The sequence below is a fragment of the Mixophyes fleayi genome, chromosome 2 (assembly GCF_038048845.1).
Source record: "Mixophyes fleayi isolate aMixFle1 chromosome 2, aMixFle1.hap1, whole genome shotgun sequence".
Classification (NCBI taxonomy): Eukaryota; Metazoa; Chordata; class Amphibia; order Anura; family Limnodynastidae; genus Mixophyes; species Mixophyes fleayi.
In genome coordinates this window covers 45853911-45876500 of record NC_134403.1, presented here as the reverse complement: position 1 = coordinate 45876500, position 22590 = coordinate 45853911, and the positions used below count along the sequence as shown (strand labels likewise).

The 22590-nt window shown below is 41.3% G+C and overlaps 1 protein-coding gene across 1 annotated transcript in view; it reads right to left on the bottom strand.

The window, feature by feature from the left end:
* Positions 1-6349: 6349 nt before the first annotated feature.
* Positions 6350-22590, bottom strand: part of EXPH5 (exophilin 5) — an 80784-nt gene continuing 64543 nt past the window's right edge. The window contains exons 6-7 of the mRNA XM_075198897.1: positions 9343-14614; positions 6350-9250 (exon numbers count right to left, since the gene is read on the bottom strand). Coding sequence (XP_075054998.1) covers positions 9957-14614 — 4658 coding nt within the window. The 3' untranslated portion in view covers positions 6350-9250; positions 9343-9956. The remainder of the gene's footprint in view (positions 9251-9342; positions 14615-22590) is intronic.

Below are 22590 nucleotides of genomic sequence, written 5' to 3'. Positions count from 1 at the left end.
AATCTGATCCTTACCTATAAGCCACCTGGCTTCACTTTAAGGACAATGACTAATAGCTTCCATGCAATATCAACAAGATACAATAAATAATATACATTTGTACAGTGAGCTACAATGTCCCCTTATCCATATGTAATTAGATACTGCAGTTGTAGTCTGTTGAGCTGGGGAACAAAAGCAAGGGCTGTAAAAAGTACATGCTATAATCCACATTTTGTGAGAAACGAGGGGCAGGCTGGTTAGGGTGATATTAATACCTTGTTTCACCACAATCCTCTACTATTAGGGGATGGATTGTGGTGACAATGAAAGATGCAGGGATAGATTCAAAGCAGTTTAGACGCCACTCCCTAGGCGGAGCGGCAGCAGCCATAAAAGCGGTAATGCAGTCAATTATGCTGGCACCACAAATGTCCTCAGCTCGTACTTTGGTAGGCATTATTGGAGACCAACCTATCTATAAAAGATCGAGTTCCTCAGAGCAACCAGGTATGTGGTAGTCTGCCCACCGGTTGTTGCAAGCCTCCCGAAGGACTAAACTAGAGTTTGCAGGAAACTATGACCTGCAAACTTGATTTGTTCTAGGGAACAGGATTGCCACCTAGCAACAGCTCCCACTCAACCCACCCATTCTCCTTTTGTTAGGACTGTTGTTTCCTCGGGAGACTCTATGCTTGAATTACAATAATATTTCCCTCAGCCATCTTTCTAGGTGCAGCAAGGGAACGGAAGAAGCCTCAGGTAACCACTAACAAAGAGCCAAAGTAATCTACTACCTGGCATTAAAATTCTTTTCTAAATTTGGACCCAAAGTTTTTTCTTGCTTCACTCCTCTCGTCCTATCAGCAGCATACAAATTACTATCTTAGTTATCAGCTGAAGATCAATAAATCATTATGTCTGGTCACAGGTTCGCCATCGGAGAGCTTCTAAAAAATCTGAACAGCGGTGCAGGGCCGAGCTCACATGACTTGTGGGTGCACGTGGCTTGTACGAGCGCGTGTGCACACCGCAGAGTTCCTGGCATTGGAAGTGATTACTCTCACTTCCCCTGCAGTGATATCCGGGAGGCTTGTTGCCTAACCTACCTGCTGTGACTAGGTGACAATCCTGTTGCCTAGTACAGATCAAGTTGGCAGGTCATAATTTCTGTAAAACTCTGTTTTTTTCCATGTCAAATGGACAATAAGGTTTCTTGGCTCTGTTCAATGTTGAATTCGTGTCCTGATACCTAAATCAGCAAATAAAGCAGAAAACCGACATCTGAGTCATTCTGACACCTGTTTGTGTCCTTATTTTGTTCTAGAAATTCTGATGAGTTCAGCGGTGGAAAAAGTGTGATTTCCCCTTGGCTGCTGCTCTTGTGTCTGTTTAATATGTAATTGCCATAACATTTATTTCTCATCTTTAACCTTTACATGCCTCTTTATTAAACACAATAAATGTGTAAGGAAAATTCTATGGTAATAAAGACAAAATGTGGTTGTTATTACAGATGGATTTTTGCCACAGATAATTATATATATATATGTATCTTGCACATACGATACCATAGACCAGGGGTAGACAACCTGCGGCTCGCCAGGTGATGTGAAACTACAAATCCCAGCATGCCTTGCAACCTATCTGCTGGTTATCTACTGGCAAAGCATGTTGGGACTTGTAGTTTCACAAACACCTGGAGAGCCGCAGGTTGCCCACCCCTGCCATAGACAATGTCAGGGGAGGAATTATAATAGTGTTGGATTATAATAAAGGCATTTTTCTAATTGTCCTTTGCCCAGGCCCCAGGACACTAAGAAAATTCAGACATTTCCTCTTTGAATTCAGTAGTAAGAGTAAAACAATGACATGATAGCTAGTGAGCCTGTGTTTAGATGTTTGTTCTATATGTCAGTGAATTTATCATCATCATCACCATTTGTTTATGTAGCGCCACTAATTCCGCAGCGCTGTACAGAGAACTCACTCACATCAGTCCCTGCCCGATTGGAGCTTACAGTGTAAGGGCTAGATTTACTAAGCTGCGGGTTTGAAAAAGTGGGGATGTTGCCTATAGCAACCAATCAGATTCTAGCTTTCATTTATTTAGTACCTTCTACAAAATGAGAGCTAGAATCTGATTGGTTGCTATAGGCAACATCCCCACTTTTTCAAACCCGCAGCTTAGTAAATCTAGCCCTAAATGTCCTAACACACACACACACAAACACACACACACACACACACACACACACACACACACATAGAGAGAGACTAGGGTCAATTTGATAGCAGCCAATTAACCTACTAGTATGTTTTTGGAGTGTGGGAGGAAACCAGAGCACCTGGAGGAAACCCACGCAAACACAGGGAGAAACATACAAATTCCACACAGATAAGGCCATGGTCGGGAATTGAACTCATGACCTCAGTGCTGTAAGGCAGAAGTGCTAACCACTTAGTCAGTGGTTAGTGCTTAGTATGTTCCTCAATGTTTATTGTAAAATACTTCAAATATGAGCTTTTCATCATATAATAATAGTAGGTGATACAAAGTAAAGAATTATGTGTATCTGGGGATTCCGGCACATAAGTGAAGTATTAGTTTTAATTCACCACTGATACAGGTAGTATGTCTGCAGTGGGATTTGGAAGACAAACAGGACCCCAACAAACTAATCTTCCACAACTATGTCTATACCCCCATAATTATAAACAACCCACAAGCTGAGCTAAGATCTGCTTATGAGACTTTTCTTGTTACATTTATTAACAGCGGTTTCATCTGATACACGAGATGATGACGAAACCCTAATTCATGATCTGATATAGCATGGTTATTCAGCTCTTTTATCAGATTCAGATATTATAAATTGTTACTTCCTACACATTTGCTGCACCAAACGGCATTTTGTTATTGATTGCAATGTCTTCATGGTTATAATAAATGTTATTATATATATTTTTATTTATTATGTTGTCCATATGCTTTTTTAAGGAGTTTTTTGTATAGTAATGGATTTTGCATTACAAGTTTAATAGGAAAACAAACCACATGCAAAAACTGCTATTCTTATAGTAAAAAAACCCAGGTCTCATGTATTCATAGGTATACACATTAAATATATTGCCTCTCTCCTGTATAGAACATAGCCACTACAACATTTTGGGTGGCACTCAACTGACGTCCTGTGTCGGTATTCAGCTGTAGTCATTGAATGGTGACTACCCGCGAACAGAGATGATTGATATAATAGATTGGAGAGATTATTGATCTACAGGGGAACAGCACCCTAACCACTGATATTTTGATAATTACTATAAGCAGTTTTCAGGTCTGACTCTTGTACAAACAGTGGGTCTGCGCACAAAGAGAAAGCACAAACTTTTTGTACTGAGAGCAAAACACTTTTCTATAATAATGATACTTCTTTAATTATATAGCACCTTAGTCCCAATAGGACTCAAAACACATTATTGCAGATGGCGAGGTAGCCTTCCTGAGCGCACTCAGCTGCTATTCCATGGAATTATTCACAACAGTCCTTGCCCATTGGAGCTTACAGTCTAAATGCCCTACCCCGCAGAGAACATACAAGCTCCACACAGATAAAACTATGGTAGGAATCAAACCCATGACCCCAGCACCAATGTTGTGACCCTTTGTTTTGAAAGTACAATCAGAATGCGTCTTAATAAGAATTACCAGTACAGTACATTCATAGAGTAGGAGTGCTACACAATACTCACATTTATCTGATCTCAGGTGAGACAATCATGTAATCCTTAAGAAATACATGATTTCAGTCTTTTTGGAAGGAACACTATAATATTTAATTATAAAATGAATTGCTTGTTATTCCAACTATTACATTATTTTCTGAACGATGCAAGATGAAATATTAGTCATGGGTGGGAAATAGATGACACTAATCCCACATTAGCTGATTTGATGATTGTCGATAGTCAGAGCTCAGTGAGACGAGCTCTGTAGAGAAACCTGAACACCATTAATTGTTTATAGATTATATTTCTCACGGCTGATTACTGCAGGTTTTAACAAACTCAGCTTTTTAAGCCATTCTCTAATGTTTTAGCAGCAAAGTCCATTAAAAATCGATAAGATATGCAGTAAAACAAATATATATATTTTTTTTACAATAAATAAAAGCACAATAAAGTTAAGACTCATCATTTTGAAATGAAATCCGGGAAACCTATGTGACCTGAATTTTTGTCTGGTTATAAAATCCTCAGTAATACTTAGTTTTAGGTCCCAAAAAAGGTAGCCTGCAAATCTCGAAACAATCTCTCAAAACACACCTGTGCAGGATCGCCTACCGTTCCTCCGTCTAAGCCAGGGGTAGGCAACCTGCGGCTTTCCAGGCCTTGTTAAACTACAAATCCCAGCATGCCTTGCCACCTATCTACTGGTTATCTACTGGCAAAGCATGCTGGGACTTGTAGTTTCACAAACACCTGGGGAGCCGCAGGTTGCCTACCCCTGGTCTAAGCTCTCCCCTCCCCTCCCCCTTTATTTATCCTTCCTCACTTATCATTTTACACCTCACCCTCTTCCTTACTTCCCTCATTTCACCAGCCTAATTCTGCCATCCCTTCAGATTTCCAGTCCCCTCACTACTCTAGTCCCCCTTTCTGCTCTCCAGTCAGACTTCTAGTCCCCTCACCCTGATTCCCAGCTGGTGTTTCCTGTGAGTCTGCCCCCGCCCTAGGCTGCAAGCTCCCGCCAGCAGAGCCCTGTATTCCTTGTCTCCTCCTCCTTCTGTCACCTTCCTGTTGCTTCTAGTACCCCTGCTTCATTCCTAAACCTCGACTCTGAGCTCCTGTCTCAATCTCCTCCTCTACCCTCCCCTCCATGACTGGCTCTGGCCCTGCTAGTTGCGCTCACAATCCTAGGGGTAAATTTATCAAGCTGTGGGTTTGAAAAAGTGGAGATGTTGCCTATAGCAACCAACAGCTAGAATCTGATTGATTGCTATAGGCAACTTTTCAACTTTTTCAAACCCACAGTTTTATAAATTTACCCCCTGGACTCAGGCCCATCCTACTTTAGTCCACCCCCACCTCTCTTCCTCCCCCTTTCTGGCTCCCAAGTGTTCTTTATTCACTCATACCTCTCTGCCCGATCTACCTTTCCTCAACTGGGTTGTTAATTCAATTTCACTTTGTTTGTTTCTTTGTCCTGCCCTGTATGCCGTGTTCTGTTTACCTCTATGCACTATATACGGTGCAACGGACCCTTTGTTGGGCCATATAAATAAAAGATAATTATAATAGAAGACCAATTATCCTGTTTATTTGGAGCAGTTTTCCCCTCTAAACTTGAACAGTTTGGGGGGTTATTCTCGTCTACAGATTTTCTTTCCATTTATGGCATGACTGCGGTGCACTTGAACCTGGTGATATGTTTATTCATCAAGTTATTTCACCCTCATCACCAAAGCTGCAAACTAATTATGCAGAGCTCCTGCGGGTCTACTCCACTCGCGGTTCAGGAGGGTCCCACTGCTACCTCGAAGAGCAACCTTACTGCAGAATGAGTATGGTGCTCCTGCGGCTGTAATCGTGCTTCTTATTTAGGCCATGTCATTGTCGAACAAGCTGCAGCTGCAGTCTGAAGTAGCAGCATGACCTTCGCCATGGGACTACTACGGCTCTGCAGGGTAACACTACTGATTTGTCCTTTACCAACTGGTGAACAGCAGAAGCATTGGCAGTAGGTCGGTAGGTGGTGGAACCACAGAAGACTAAGGGGAAGGCATTCCCTGCTCATATGACAGTGCACTAAGTGTAAGTCTAGAACCTCCTACACCATCTGCCCCATCACCCTGCAGTCATGGGATAGTCACTGTTACACAACAGATACTAAGGCAATGCTGGACCACAACAGTGCACTGTTTGTGTGGGGGGGTGTGCTGTTCCCTCTAATGTACTATCCCCCCCCCCACCCTTATGTGCATGTGGTTTAGCTCTGTCTCCATACATGATGGAACTTGTAGATGCACAAGCCAAACTGTTCACCAGGGACCCCTACAGGTGAAAGCTGGTGCTGCAGGGAACCCATTGGTTATGTTACTGAAGAAACTCTTTATGCTTAGTAATAACTCATGTCGGTGTGGTTAAAAAGTCAATCTGTTTATGTGGGGAGGACAAGTCATACTTAATTATAGGGGAAGATCACTAGACCTCAGCTTTATAACAATCGGAAAATGGGAACATTGGTTTGCTACAAATCCTTTCTTTGTAGCACACCCAACAGAAAATAAAAGTAGTAAGAGAAAACACAAAAGAAACCTAGTAAAACAGACACAATACTAAATATAATATAAAATATGTACACAAGATATACAGTAAAAAAAATACAAAATATTTTTATTATATTAAGCCAATATCCAAACAACGGTAGCAAATGTTTACATATTGAAGCATTTCACCTGGCCTAAGAATACAACTCGAATTTGGTTCCAATAGAACCATTTATCATACAAATAAATATTTATAAAAGTGCAGTCAGTAACTCCAATGCCTTACACAGGCATGTACATTATATGTCCGTGAGACAATTACATTGAGTCACAACAGTAAGGATTTTATTTACAATTAAATATATCCTCTGCTCTGTGCAATACACATATTTACAAAGACTAGCTACAAAAATATGTTTATGCAATCCAGGGATGAATTACTATTTCACACAGACACAATGAACAACATTCTAAATGAAAATTAGTTGTGGAGTCCCAATGAAGCTTAATAAACAATTAGACGTAACGTGAAAAAGGGAGGATCTATTTTTTTTATCCTCCAATTACCTGAAATAGTTGTAACAGCAAATAGTGAATGAAGAGTTGTTAAAGCGGAACTCTCACCCCAGTCATTGTTCTTCCAAGCGGATTTATTTCCTTCTGTTGCCCTTAGATACAACATCAAATAATATAAAGAAAGGGACAATATGTGCTTTAATTGGGGCACTCAGAAACCAATTTCAGAATATAAAAAGATTATCTTTATTAACTCGATTTAAAGTTATTCATGGACTCTCAATTTTCCTACCAATTCCCCATTTGCTAACGCAATATTATAAACAATTGGAGATTACTTACATTTGAACAAGTTTAACTATACAATAAACATAGACCAGAAAACTAATACTGAATAATATCAAATTCATTTGATTTCATGATTATAGAGAGGCTTAGCAATCAATATTGCTACTTTAAATCACGATTTGGACTTTAATCACGCTTTGGTTTTTAATATTTCGCTAGCAAATGGGGAATTGGTAGGAAAATTGAGAGCCCATGAATAACTTTAAATGGAGTTAATTAAGATAACCTTTTATGTTCTGAAATTGGTCACTGAGTGCTCCAATTAAAGCACATTTTCGCTCTTTCTTTTTATTGAATGAAATTAAACCTCAATGTGCGGGTGCACCACCCGATATTGGTAAGAGTGTTTGATAAGTACCTTTTGAACAGTAACTTATATCCGGGTAAGTGTTGACTCTCCCACTAATACAACATCAAATAAGCAAACAACTGTATCTACGCTGCAGATCTATTCTCTTATTAAATGAAAACTAAAAGAAACAGATTTTCCTGTAAGATAAATATGGTATGGCTGAAGCAGGAGTTCCCTTTAAAAGTAAAAAAAATGGGATACATGAGTAAATTCAGCATGATTTAAAGTGTTGACCCATGGTCCCAAAAAAACACATTTATGTCTTTAAAATATGGGGTTATTTAAAACACTAAGGGCTTGATTTACTAAACTGCAGGTTTGAAAAAGTGGGGATGTTGCCTATAGCAACCAATCAGATTCTAGCTTTCATTTATTTAGTACTTTCCACAAAATGATAGCTAGAATTTGATTGGTTGCTATAGGCAACATCCCCACTTTTTCAAACCTGCAGTTTAGTAAATCTAGCCCTAATAATCTTTTTTTTTCTTGTCCACCGTTTAGTCTGGATAGCGTTAATTGTGGGATTATTTTCTCAAGATATTGGGAGGACCAAGCTGAGCAAGCGTAGATCTGGCTGTAACTGCAATAAGACACCTATGATAACGCAGACAAATTTAAAAATGAGATTTCCATTTGCAGGTCGGGATATTATAATGTGTTTCAAGGGGGTGGAAATCTTTTATGGTGGTCCTGTTTTTTTTTTAAAATAAAGTCTAAATAGCTTTTGTACCCAGATTTGTACACAATCTCAGACGGGGTGCTCTGTACCACTTTCAATGCGACGGTCTTTATACAGGCTAAAAAAATGGGCAGAAGGTACAATAATATGTGCAGATAAACCAATGTAATAATAAAATTAAAGATGTAATCATACAGCCGTACTGTCAAAGGATTGTATCAGAAATAATGAAGGCTAAATGAGCAGTATATGAGGGTTAAGCCCATGACCGAATCTGAGATAGAAGGCTGTACTTTGAGGTGCTGTTATCTGTCCTAGATAAGAAAAATATACAGATATCATACAAAGAGTAATCCAAGAAAATGAACAATGAGATTGTACACATTGTAGTAAACAACTTGCATATATAATTGTCTATCTGACCTCGTTATAACAGAAACAGCGGTTGATTTGTAAATTGACATGTTCTTTCCTCTGTCCTAAGTTACAGTCCTCTGGCAGAGTCCAAAATTCTATTTAAACAACTAGAAGACAAAGAATATTCATCTTGTCAGTCAGCTACCAGCAAACTGCAAACATAAAAGCTCCCAGGTGCTTATAGTGAATGTATAGATAACAATTCACTTACAATTAATACAACTACTGTTCAAAATAACAAAATAACAGCTCCATTTGAACAATCAGGGTCTATTGAAGGTATTGCTATCTGTTCATCAGGAGTAATCTTCATTGGGGCGTGAACCAGAGTCCACATATAAATAGCCACTACCAGGGCCGCCAAGAGGAATATCATGCTACGGTCCAGCAACTTCTTGGGGCCCCTACCATAGCCTCCAATGGGCGGGGTAGGGCCACACCATGATGGTGACTCCTCCCACTACACAGACAGGTCGGGCTCCTGTAATTTGTACCCCCCCCCCTTTCTGGCCACGTGGGACATTTTAACTAGTTACCCTTTCATTCCCAGGACAGTTTAAAAATGGAAAAATAAATTCAACTATTATTCAGAAGAAAATATACTTATTTTTTTTGGACTGTGCTTTATAGGAAACAAATATAATTGTATGTTTTTCCTATATAGTGCAGCCTCACTGGAAATTCCTTTTACTACTTTGTGGCGCCTTATAAGTCAAAGATAATAATAATAATAATAATAATAATAATAATAATAATAATAATAACAACAACAACAATAGCACTTACATTATTATTTTCCTCTTTGAGCTATTTTTTGGGAATGGAAGGGTTCATACCACTAATATGCCCGCAATGAATGGTGGTTATTTAAACATGGGCATGGATGTATTGACCCCTATAAAGCTTACTCTTGATGAAATGAAATGTTGAGTGTATCAGTATTAATTGAATTGTGCCTAAATAAAGCTTTAGCTACACATTCAGTCAGAGGTGCCAAGAGGACATTATTGAGATCTAAATGAGGTGGTATTGTCTATAATGGAATCAGCAAGCATTGAGAATGTAGCCCGTCAATTCACTAGATACCAGCTCCTCAGGAATATTTAATAATGGAGTGGATGAATGGTGTCACCGTTTCTTAGTGCATTGCTAGGCTGCAATTTCATGAATACTCGCCATTTAACTGCATATTATATCTATTATTGATGCTTTGTGGAGTTTCAAAAGAAGCTGCATTAACATTGCACTTTAATGGTGCAACGGATGGTGGTCAATATCACAATCCCCTCCTTTAGTTATTATGTGAATACAATTATATGTTACAGATTTTCCATGTAAATTCAGTATATAGTCGGTACAACTGTCAATACTGTTTTGGTTACAAGGCTGAAAGACCTCAGAGTTCCGATTCCTTGTCATTTTCATCTAAGTAATATTCATCGTCGGTGGTGGTGTCAGAATCTTTATCTGAATCTGAAATTACAACCGGCTCCTCCTTATAGATATTAAGAAATCCCTTAGGCTCCGGTGATTTGCCATCGCCAGGACTACAACTTATTGGATGGGATTCCTGAGAAGAATAATGCTCTTCATTTCTTAGGAAGCCTGGGTTTTTTAGAAAGTTTGGCCTCCATAGCCTGCCCTCAGTGAGTGACCGCTTTACATTGTTCAAAAGAGCTGCTTGTTGCTCCTTCCCAAAAATCCCATAGTCAAGCGACTTGGAGGTATATACAGGTTTGTGCTCATGGCTTGTTTCAGTAATTGGCCAGTTATCATTTTCATCTATAATCATATCTGCTGAAAATCTCCTGTTATGAGTAGAACCACTGGAATCAGCATACGCAGAGGGTCTTCCACTTCTTAAATTTTCCCCGTAGCTTTTTGAAGAAAAACTTCCATCACTTTCTCTCCTGGTGTCCATCAATTCTTCTCGGTTTTTTGCATTCAAAATTTTCAAGCTCTTCGAACGATATAAATTGGAACCGCTCCTGCACTGAGTGGGACTACCCCGTCCGTAATAATGTTTGTTTACATGCGAAGGATAATTGTCATTTGGCGAGTGTAATACAGATGGTGATTCAGATTTCCTAATAGAGTCATTGAAGGATCGAGTCTGCCGTCCGCTGCCATATTCTTGTTGACCTGTATGGTCAAAGGAGAAACTAAACTTCTTTGCATTTATTGGTTTCATTTTCTTTTGGACAAATTCAGAACAATACGATGGCCTAGTCCGATTTAAAACCTTATCTATTTGGATAATATTTGGCTGGTTATAGGTTTGTAGATTGGTGTTGGAGTCCATGTTTGGTGAGATATCTCTAGAGTTGTAGGACTTACGCATATTTAAATCTTTCAAACTTTTTGATTTGTAGACTGAAGGCAACTCTTCTCTGAAACATACGCCTTCATCAAAAGAGCCCTTTGTGTAGAACACATTATCTTTCATCAAAAAATTACTGTTGTTTTTTTCTTGCCCGCCCGTTTCCTGAAAATGTGTGAAATCATAACTTGGGGAATAATTATAATTATCATAACTAAATGTTGGTGATGAGAAAACATCTTGCAATCCTGGAGGTGTAGGCGTTGTATTTTCTCTTTGGGGATATATGTTATACCTGTCACGAACCATGGTGATGTCTTTCTCAAGAATATTTCTTTCTAGATCCCGGAGACTAGATTTCTTATTTGGTAAGGTATAATAAGTATTATGTGTATATTTTGGGGATGATCCTGAAGGACTGTACTCATTTTTATTTTTCAAGTTTCTTTGCATTTGAAAGCTTTCCTTTGCTATATAGTTACCTTTACCTCCAGAAATGTGTAAAGAACTAAACTTGTCCACAAGATCGTCATTTGGAGATGTTGTCTCCTCACCAGAGAAGGACCTGTTGACTTTATTCATGAGATTCGTTTGCAAAGGAATTATATGAAAATTTAGCATGTGTGGTTGACATGGATCAGTATCTCTTGAATGTAGCTCTTTGGTATGTACATCTTTGGTAGTACAGGGTGATATTTTCCCAATGTTATGGAGATTGGAATCATGGTTTTCTTCAGCTTCTTGATACTCATTAATTATTTTGTCGAGAAGGGCACTGGGTGCTCTACTCATTTCAAGAGTCCTATCAATATTTTTTAGGTTGTTCTGAGTCAAGTCTGACATCCTCTTTGAATATTTGCGAGGTAGGCTATAATAGACAGAAACAACCTTATGATACTCAATTTTATCCACATCAGGGTGGGAGGAATCTGTATACTTTGTTTCATAAATATGAGTATTTTCCGTTACTCTTTCACAGCTATATGTTTTATGAGTCCAAACATTTTCATGGGTTGGTTCATTTTCAAGAGAGAGATCTGCATTAATGTTTGTTATCGGACTTTCACATTTATAAGTGTTTGGTGTCTGTCCATCTTCTGAACTTGTAGGACAGATCCATGGTGGCACAGTGTTTTCTTTGACATTAGTATTTTTTTTTAAAGGCTCTGGCGCCGAACCTAAGTGCTGTTTTAGTAAGTTTGTGGATTTATTCTCTGTACAGGACTGACATAAAGTTCTGCTGGTGGAATGCCTTTGTAAACTTTCTTCCACAACGCGGCTTGAGGGATACATAGATAAGTCTTTTATTTTGGGTGGCCCTATGGATTCTAGTACTTTGTTGTTTCCTTGTTCATCCGAGGGGTGAATAAGGTTTTGATTGGTGTACATTTCTGATTCAAAATTCTGTTTAGCTTGCATACTTCCGTTACGGTTTTGTTGATTCGTCAACGGAGCAGCATCCTGTTGATAAGACAGGTTTGGTTTGGAAGACGTCTCACATTCCGAGTCTTTCATTTGTTGTGCCTCATTACCATCACCTTTTCGGGCAATGCATACACTCTTAGCTTTTGACTCATTATCTTGACCAAATTCCTTAGACATTGGTATTATTTCTGTTGACTGTCTATTATTATTTGTATCAGCTCCATTCTGTCCATAATTTCTGTATGGACCCCCATTCAGACCCATAGATTTATACCTCATACGTAGATCAGAGCATGTTGGAATAGTGTCTGCTACGTTTAAAGTTGTCTTTATTGCATTATGCTCTGTCATTGTGTCTGTTGGGTGTGACACTTCTGATAAAGTCATCTTTTGCTTTCTTATATCTGATGTTCTATCAATGACTGGAACATAAGAAAATGTATAAGGCTTTTGTAAGTACTCTAAATTTCTTGAGTTTGGTTCTTTTGCTTGACCAGTGGTATTATGTAACCACAAGTGTCCAGATGATCTATTGTTGTCTAAGGTCATTTCCTTTGTTTCATCAGTGACCCTTGTAGATATGGTTTCAGAAATGGTGGTAGAATTGCAATCGTTAGCCTTTTCCTTGTTGTTTTCCAGCAATGTAGTTTCGTCGTTATTAGTGAACATGTAATTTTTCTGGTCAAGTAAATCAGGAAGAGAAGATGTATTTCTTCTCTGATGCCTCATCATATCAGACATAAATCTATGGGTGTGATTGTCATTTAATCTCCATCTCGTGTTTAAGTCTGCAAGTCTTCCAACAGTATGTGAGGTGTTATTAAATAAAGCAGAAGATTTATGAGACATGGAACTTTTCAGATCATTGGTTTTTGAAAACGTAAGATCAGAGACTGTATTATGTCTAAATGACGTTTGAAGATTCCGAGAGGCATCAGATGCCGGATCCCGGCCGGTGAACAGTAATCCAGAATAAGAAGTATGTTGTTCTGTCTTTGGAGTAAAAGTCTCCCTTTGACCACTTTGCCCACCTGCAGACAAGACGTCAGAAATGTATAGTGTGGACTTTCTCGACTGCGAGGAGACACTTGGAACATCAACTTCCATGGTCTCAGCTTCTGAGGTGTCACTGTGGGTGGCTACTAAGGGTTCAAGGGCTTGGTTGAGTCTGCTCACAGATGTTATGGTATAATCTCCCAGACTGTCTTTATGATCCATGTCAGATTCCTCATTTCTGCACATTTCATTGTCCTTTGCTAAAAAACATTCTCTATTTATTAAACCTGCCTCTGTAGAGATATCCTTAGTTTGTAAATGGAATTTACATTGATCACTAATTTTCACTGTATTACCAGTGACACCAAAAGTCTCTGCCCCGCCTTGTACATTGTGTGCATTAATATTACTGTCCAATTGCACTGAGGATTCATTTTCAAGTTCCATGGGTTTCACTTCCTTGTCAATGTTAATACCTGAATTGGTAGAAGGTAGTTTACTTGTAATTTCATTTAGCTTATATGCATTTTCCTTATTTTCTTCCTCCCAGTGTCTTGTATTTTGCATTGGAAATTTGATTATAGGCCTGAGGCCACGAGACTCTGTTTTATAATCTTCAGTGCAACTCTTATCGGAATTGTTATGAAATGCTGTACTCGTCGTTTCATCCGCAATGTTGTCTCTATGGAAGTCATTTGCAGTGGACACGTGTACTCCTTTGTACTTGTAAAGATCAAATATTCTGTTGTGGTGAGGGGTGCTACCAAGATCTCTAAGATCCAAAGAGGACCGTGAACTGAGAGGTCTACCACCTTTCTCAGGTTGTCCAGTAGACAACCCATTATTCCATTTGATAGAGACGACAGGTATCCTCCTAGACTTGTGTTGTCTTGTCCTTTCCAGTTCTAGTTCCATAGATGGAAGCTGTAAGCTACCTGATGAGAATGTACCAGGACTGGGCGCAGAACTTGGTGATCTACTATCTAAATCTGAACATAGTGAAGGGGTCTTTCCATAAATGCTCTTGTTAGAAGACTCCGGTTTGGAGGCTGAGCGATGTCTGTTTGAATACATTTCATGAAACTTTCTCGGTTGGTATGTAGCATGTGTTGTATGTCCTTCCCCAACTGATACAGTCGTCCTTCCATCACGAGGAGATAAAGTTCTGTAATCTTTCCTACATTCTGACGTATCTTGCCGTGAACCTTCATTGATAACATTTCCTCCATGTCTGTAGCTCGGAATTCTACAACTTCTCAATGTCTGGCTGTGACTCTGCTCTTGGGCAAGTTTTTGATCCAAATCTCCTAAAACTGAAAACAACAAATTATTATACTGTGATCACAGTCTACTGATACTTGCTAAAACATTCAATATAAAATCTATTTATCACTATCAGAGGACAAAGACCAAAAATATTCACTAAAATAATTCATGCTATTTACAACCAAACATAATTGAAAACAAAAGAACCTTTTAACCGAAAGGTGGCAGAATACTTGCTTGTGTTTATCAAACCATAGACCAATCTCTTTATCATGTATACGAGTGCCTTGTTTTATTCTGCAAGAGAGCTACAAAACATACTTTGCATGGTTGTGATTGTATTTCAGTAGCAATATACCTACATTATTATATTACACCCTGGAGACATATTAAAGGGAAAGCAGAATACTTCTGTTTTTCACCATATAGGATTAACTAGACCTGTTCATTCACCTACTGAGTCTACAACCCCTTTCAAACCTATACAAGTTATAATGCTGTACCTAGTGTTACACCTTTGATGGACAAACTATAAACTATTTAGTATTTTGACTCTTAAAAACAGGCAAGAACCTTTGTTTCAGTCATCTACAAAGACAGCTGAATATTTATCAATTGCAGTGGTGGAACTACCACGGCTGCGGCAGGTGCGGTGCAGCGGGACCCATGGAGATAATGGGGCCCGCTGCAGGGCAGATGTAGAGGGTTGTAACGAGTGAGCTCTGGGCCCGGTTCTCTCCTCCTCCTTTCCCTGCACCGGAGCCCACAGCTCACTAGTTCTGCCTCTGATCCATTCTCTCCTAATCATCATCATCATCATCATCATTTATTTATATAGCGCCACTAATTCCGCAGCGCTGTACAGAGAACTCATTCACATCAGTCCCTGCCCCATTGGAGCTTACAGTCTAAATTCCCTACTATAGACACACACTCACACACAGAGACAGACAGACTGAGAGGGAGAGACTAGGGTCAATTTTTTTGATTGCAGCCAATTACCCTACCAGTATGTTTTTGGAGTGTGGGAGGAAACCGGAGCACCCGGAGGAAACCCACGCAAACACAGGGAGAACATACAAACTCCACACAGATAAGGCCATGGTCGGGAATCGAACTCATGACCCCAGTGCTGTGAGGCAGACGTGCTAACCACTAGGCCACTGTGCTGCCCTGTTGTTACTGTCAAAGTCGTATAATTGGATGAAAGAAAGTATATTGATTAATATTGCTTTACCGTGCGATTGCGATCAGTACGCCACGTGTCATGGCGCAATCGCACAATAAATCACGCACGCATACACTCGCACTTACACATTCACTTATATATATATTTCATATATATAATAGTTCCAATCCACAGTTGTTTATGAGCAGATGCTATTTGGTTTATAGTTATATATTATAAGGTTATATGTACACATTAGTGAGTTCTAAGGTTCAGGTCATAGGAAACATGTCATGTCTGGTATCATTCTAATCCCCTATTTATTCGCAGACGTCCGATTCAAAGGATCGCTCCTTGCGTATGCTAGTTATGGATGATAGGGAATAAATGATTAGAATGATATTGTCTGTGTAATGCTAATAGACCAGTTTAAACTAGTTGTTGGCGGGAACATTAGTATTCATCATCTGGAGAGCTGACTGTCTAGCTGGATCCAGCAGAGCACAGCTGAGCGCACCACCATGTATCATGTATCGGCTGCACTGTACTTATTTTATTCTGACTTGTTATTCTGCTACTTTTGGCTATTAAATCACATTGTGCTTTGGAACCACATTACGGCAATCGGACAATCGTATTGGATAACAACTAGACGATCATAACATTACGGAGAAAAAGTATAAGGAGGGAAAATGTGGAGACAAATTTAAAAGTAAATAACTATCAAAATGGAGCACTTATGTAACAAATATCTCACATTCTATGTAGGAGACTTTTCATGTACAAACCAGACAATGCTGATCCAGTGCTGGCTGGGATGTCCGCAGTAGACAGAGCCCAGCTCCTGGATCTCTTGTTTAACCCCTGACTGACAGATCCAGACACTCTGGCCTCTGCCATACAGGATCCATATAGTGTGATTCAGGTGACAGCACATTACACTGAGGCAAGGGAGCTGACACTGGATAGCGGGCTAGGTGAGTACGGGCACAGATATGCCTGGGCGTAAACTTGTTTTTATAGCAAGTTGTCCGTCACTCCTTATTGTATATCATTAAGGTTACTATAAAACAAACAGCATTACATTGTGATACTCATACTCTGAACTGCACAATAACAATTTTTATTGTCTGTGTCACTCACCGGACTGTGAGTGCTTCTTCCCGGACATTTAGGAACCGTGGCCGTCCTCCATCCTGAGGGACTGCGCATGCGCAGCCCTTTCTATACCTCCAGTGTATGTTCCTTTAACTTAATTGGCAGATCAGGCAACCTCCCTATATTAAGCACCTGTGGTCATCACCACATTGCCTGATCTTGGAGTCTCATTCCCCATGAGTCTCTGAAGGTGTTCCTGTGTTTCCTTGTTTATTCAGCCCTGCTGATTCCTGTGGTTTCCAAACCACTTCTACCTCTGTGGTTTCCAAACCACTTCTGCTACTGTGGTTCCCATACCACTTCTACCATCTACTGTATCATCGTGACTGTGAGCTGATTCCTATCCGCTGCCCCCGTGCACTACAGTCTTCTAATCACTTCAACTCTACCATGTATCATTGGGACTGTTAGCTGATGCCTATCCGCTGCCTCCGTGCATTACAGGCTTCAACCACATCCACTCACCTGTTCATGATTGTGACTGCCAGCTGATTCCTATCCGCTGCCTCCGTGCACTACAGGCTTCAACCTGCAACTCGTCTGTGTTTCATCATCGTGACTGTTTGGCTGATTCCTATCCGCTGCCTCCGTGCACTACAGTCTTCAACCTGCAACTCGTCTGTGTTTCATCATCGTGACTGCTAGCTGATTCCTATCCGCTGCCTCCGTGCACTACAGTCTTCAACCTGCAACCCGTCTGTGTTTCATCGTGACTGTTTAGCTGATTCCTATCCGCTGCCTCTGTGCGCTTCAGTCTTCAGTCCTTGTCTACTCTACCGTGTTTCCTTGAGTCTGCTGCCACTATTGCTACCCGCTACTCTCCGTGATCATCTGTTCCAGTTCAACTCTGCTCCGGTGTCCCATCGTTACTGCACCTGCTGGTTGCTATTGGTTACCTCCGTGTTCCCGCAGAGACCCGCTGCTGTTACTTCTCAGCGCTACTCATCCCTCTACTGCTGATCCGCTCTCCACGCCTTCCTGTGTTCCCTGCTGGTCTACCTACCTGTGCGCTGCACCTGCTAGACTCCTGCTTCACCCATCCAGGGACTTGTATCCTGCTGGCCTCCTGCCCTTCAGGTATCTCTGCACTCCTGTCTGACTGCCTTCTCCTGAACCACGGTATGCATACTTCCCATTGACTGTGCTGTGTATTGCATACCTTGCTGGACTGTGTTGGTTCTCCTCTGGAGTGTACTATCCGCTGAGTCTATTGCCATCATTGACTGTGTTATCTCATGCCGGATTACTTCAAGAGACTTTCTATATTGGCAGTGTTGTTCAGTCATTTATACATTTATATTGTGCATATTACTGTGGATCAAAGTCAAGGTGCCCGTGTATATATTGTGTTGCAGTCTCTCCCCGTGCACCTCCTCACATATATATTCAGTAGTACAACTTGCTAGTGGCAGACCACTGACTCCTGTTTACAGTTTCACCTGTTCCAGTATCCTCTCACATAGCAGTGGTACAACTTGCTAACGCAGACCACTGACTCCCCGGATACCTCCACTTGGATTCCATTCCTTCACTCAGACAGCGGTACAACTTGCTATCCGCAGACCGCTGACTCTCATCACCTCCTCGTTTCTGTTGGACATTCCTCCTCACTATAGCAGTGGTACAACCTGCTACCGCAGACCACTGACTACCTTCACGTGTCCTTTGTCCATACAGTTCCTCGTGTATTACTACCTCCATATTGCCAGTGCTGCTAGTCATAGACTTTCCTGAGCATCTCATCATCTGCTATTTCCTGTTCCGTGATCACCCTGCTACCAGAGTACCATATTACCACCTATACTGCTCTGGTAAGCCTATCACCTGGTGATCCCTGGGTAAAGACTCCTAGTGCCCGTGACAGTAAGATCAGGCCATGACAGACCCAGATACGGAACCTACTGCTAAAGAGATGCTGCAGCATCTGGTCAGCCGTGTGGAGCAACAGGATGCTCGCCAACAGCTGTTACTTCAATGTTACCAATCGTTAACCTCCCAAGGAACATCTGGACAGACTGTTACAGCTAGTATTGAAGCTCCTGTGCTTTCCTCCGTTTCCCCAGTGCCATCCCAGGTGTCTACAGCTCCTACGCTTCACCTGCCTACTCCGTCAAAATATGACGGGGACCCCAAAACTTGTAGAGGTTTCCTTAACCAATGTTCAGTCCATTTTGAACTCCAACCTCAAAATTTTTCTACCCATCGTTCCAGAGTGGCCTATCTTATCTCATTGTTTTCTGGACAAGCCCTGGCTTGGGCCTCCCCTCTGTGGGAAAGAAACGATCCAATTCTACAAGATAGTGCCAAATTCATTTCCACGTTCCGAAGTGTGTTCGATGAACCAGGTCGTGTGACCTCCGCTGCTTCCAGCATTCTTCGTTTGCGACAAGGCTCCCATACAGTAGGACAGTATGTCATTCAATTTAGGATCTTAGCCTCTGAACTTCAGTGGAACACTGAAGCATTAGTTGCCGCCTTCTGGCAGGGGCTCTCCGATAAAATTAAAGATGCACTGACTACCCAAGAGCTTCCTTCGTCACTAGAAGATTTGATCTCTCTTTGCCATCGTGTAGACATGAGATTTCGTGAAAGAGAATCTGAGAAAACAACTTCTGCTAAAGCACCTCTTCGTTTAAACCCTCAATTTCGTCCAGTTTCACCTTCTGTGATTCCCATGGAGATAGGACGTTCCAAATTATCTTTAGAAGAGAGGAAACGAAGAGTAAAGAATAGACTCTGTATCTATTGTGCTGATTCCACACATATGCTCAGTTCTTGCCCTAAGAAATCGGGAAATGCCAGGCCCTAACTAGTTCTGGAGAGGTGAAGTTAGGGTCCCTGGAGTCCTCTCCATTGTCTATGAAATCTAAAGTCTGCGCTTTCGATGTTACGATTTCCTTTGCTACCAAATCCTTTGAGTCACAGGCATTGATTGATTCCGGAGCAGCAGGAAATTTCATTTCTAAATCACTAGTGAATCAATGGTCCCTACCAGTGATCACTTTAAAAACACCCATTACTGTGACGGCTATAGATGGATCACGTCTCATCAATGGTCTCATCACCCAGAGTACGTCTCCAGTAACCCTTCAGATTGGTGTACTACACCATGAAGAAATTTCGTTTTTAATTCTTCCTGTTACGACAAGTCCGATTGTCTTAGGCCTTCCATGGCTTCAATGTCACTCTCCCCAGATTGACTGGCGCACCCCTCAAGTTACGTCTTGGGGGCCTGAATGTCACCATCGTTGTCTCTCTCAAGTTATTCCTCTTAAAGTACAGCAATCTTCTATCTCATCTTCCTCCCCGGGACTCCCTCCTCAGTATGCTTCATTTGCCGATGTGTTTGATAAAGCTCAGTCTGAACGTCTTCCTCCTCATCGTTCTTGGGATTGTCCGATCGACCTTCTACCTGGCAAGACTCCTCCCAGGGGTCGGGTCTATCCTCTCTCGTTACCTGAAACTCAAGCCACATCTGAGTACATACAGGAGAATCTCCAGCGTGGGTTCATTCGACCTTCCACCTCTCCCGCTGGAGCTGGGTTCTTCTTCGTCAAAAAGAAGGATGGATCATTACGCCCTTGTATAGATTTTCGTGGACTCAACGCCATTACTATCAAGAATCGGTATCCCATTCCGCTGATCACTGAGCTATTTGATCGCATCAAGGGAGCTCGGATATTTACTAAGTTGGATCTTCGTGGTGCCTACAATTTAATTAGAATCCGTTCCGGTGACGAATGGAAGACCGCGTTTAACACCAGAGATGGGCATTACGAATATTTAGTAATGCCCTTCGGGCTGTGTAATGCCCCCGCGGTTTTCCAGGGTTTCATCAATGAGATCTTTCGGGACTTATTATATGTATGTGTCGTTGTCTACCTGGACGACATATTGATCTTCTCACAGGACCTGCCTTCTCATCACCAACATGTGGCAGAGGTCCTCTCCAGACTACGGAAAAACTCGTTGTTCTGTAAATTGGAGAAATGTTCATTCGAGTTACCCCAGATTCCATTCTTGGGGTATATAGTTTCCGGAGTTGGCCTGAAGATGGATCCAGACAAAGTAAATGCTGTACTACATTGGCCTCAGCCAACTACTCTTCGTGCCATCCAGCGTTTTTTAGGTTTTGCCAATTACTATAGACGCTTCATTCAAGACTTCTCATCCATTGCATCTCCCATTGTGGCCTTAACTCGGAAAGGGGCTAATACTAAGCAATGGTCATCTGAGGCTCTCCAAGCCTTTCAAATCCTCAAAGAGTCCTTCTCGTCTGCTCCCATTCTGCGACAACCTGATGTGACACTCCCCTTCTTCCTAGAAGTAGATGCCTCTAATGTGGGCTTAGGAGCTATTCTCTCCCAACGCTCGGAGCAACAAAAATTACATCCTTGTGCCTTCTACTCTCGGGGTCTTCTGCCCGCAGAGAAAAACTATACTATCGGGGACAAGGAGTTGCTGGCCATCAAAGCTGCATTAGAGGAATGGAGATACTTGTTGGAAGGAGCTCGCCATCCGGTGACGATCTTCACGGATCATAAGAACTTGTCATATTTGCAATCTGCTCAATGCTTGAACCCTCGTCAAGCAAGATGGTCTCTTTTCTTTTCCCGTTTTGAATTAATTATAACCTTCAAACCAGCTGCTAAGAACAAGAAAGCTGACGCTCTATCTCGAGCTTTTGTGACGTCCTCTGATGTAGAAGAGGTTCCCAACCATGCTATTCTAGACCCCAAATGTATTTCTCTGGCTGCTTCATCCACCAAAATGCTACCATTTGGGAAGACCCTCGTGCCTCCTACTCTGAGGAGGAAAATCCTTTCGTGGTTCCATGCCTCTCGTTTTTCTGGACACGCCGGTGAACATAAGACCTTTGAGATTCTCTCTCGTAGTTACTGGTGGCCTTCTATGAGGAGAGACGTCAAAGAGTTTATTGCTTCCTGTGATTTATGTTCTCAGTTCAAATCCTCCCGCAGAACTCCAGCAGGGTTGCTGCGACCACTACCCATTCCGTCCAAGCCTTGGACCCATATTAGTATGGATTTCGTTACTGATTTGCCACCAAGTAAGAATCACAATACTATTTGGGTAGTGGTAGACAGATTTTCGAAGATGGCTCATTTCGTCCCTCTGTCCGGTTTACCTTCCTCGTCTACTCTGGCTGAACATTTCATTAAAGAAATCTTCCGCATCCATGGATGTCCGTCTGAGATTGTGTCAGATAGAGGAGTACAATTCGTTTCCAGATTCTGGCGGGCCCTTTGTAAAACCTTGGGCATACGATTAGCACTCTCATCGTCTTACCATCCGCAATCTAACGGACAAACGGAACGAGTCAATCAAGATCTTGAGACTTTTATTAGGATGTTCTCTTCAGCCAACCAAGACAACTGGGTAGAATTGCTCCCTTGGGCTGAATTCGCCCATAACAACATGTACCATGAGTCATCATCCAAAACTCCATTCTTTGTGGTCTACGGTCACCATCCGTCTTTTCCGGAATTTCCTGCCCTCCCGCCCACCCAAGTTCCTGCTGTGGAGACTGCTTGTCAGACCTTCAAAAATATCTGGTCTCAGGTCAAAACCTGTTTAAAGAAGACATCTAACAAATATAAGTCTTTCGCAGATAAGAAGAGGCGGGCTATTCCACCACTAAAAATTGGAGATCGTGTCTGGTTATCTACCAAAAATATT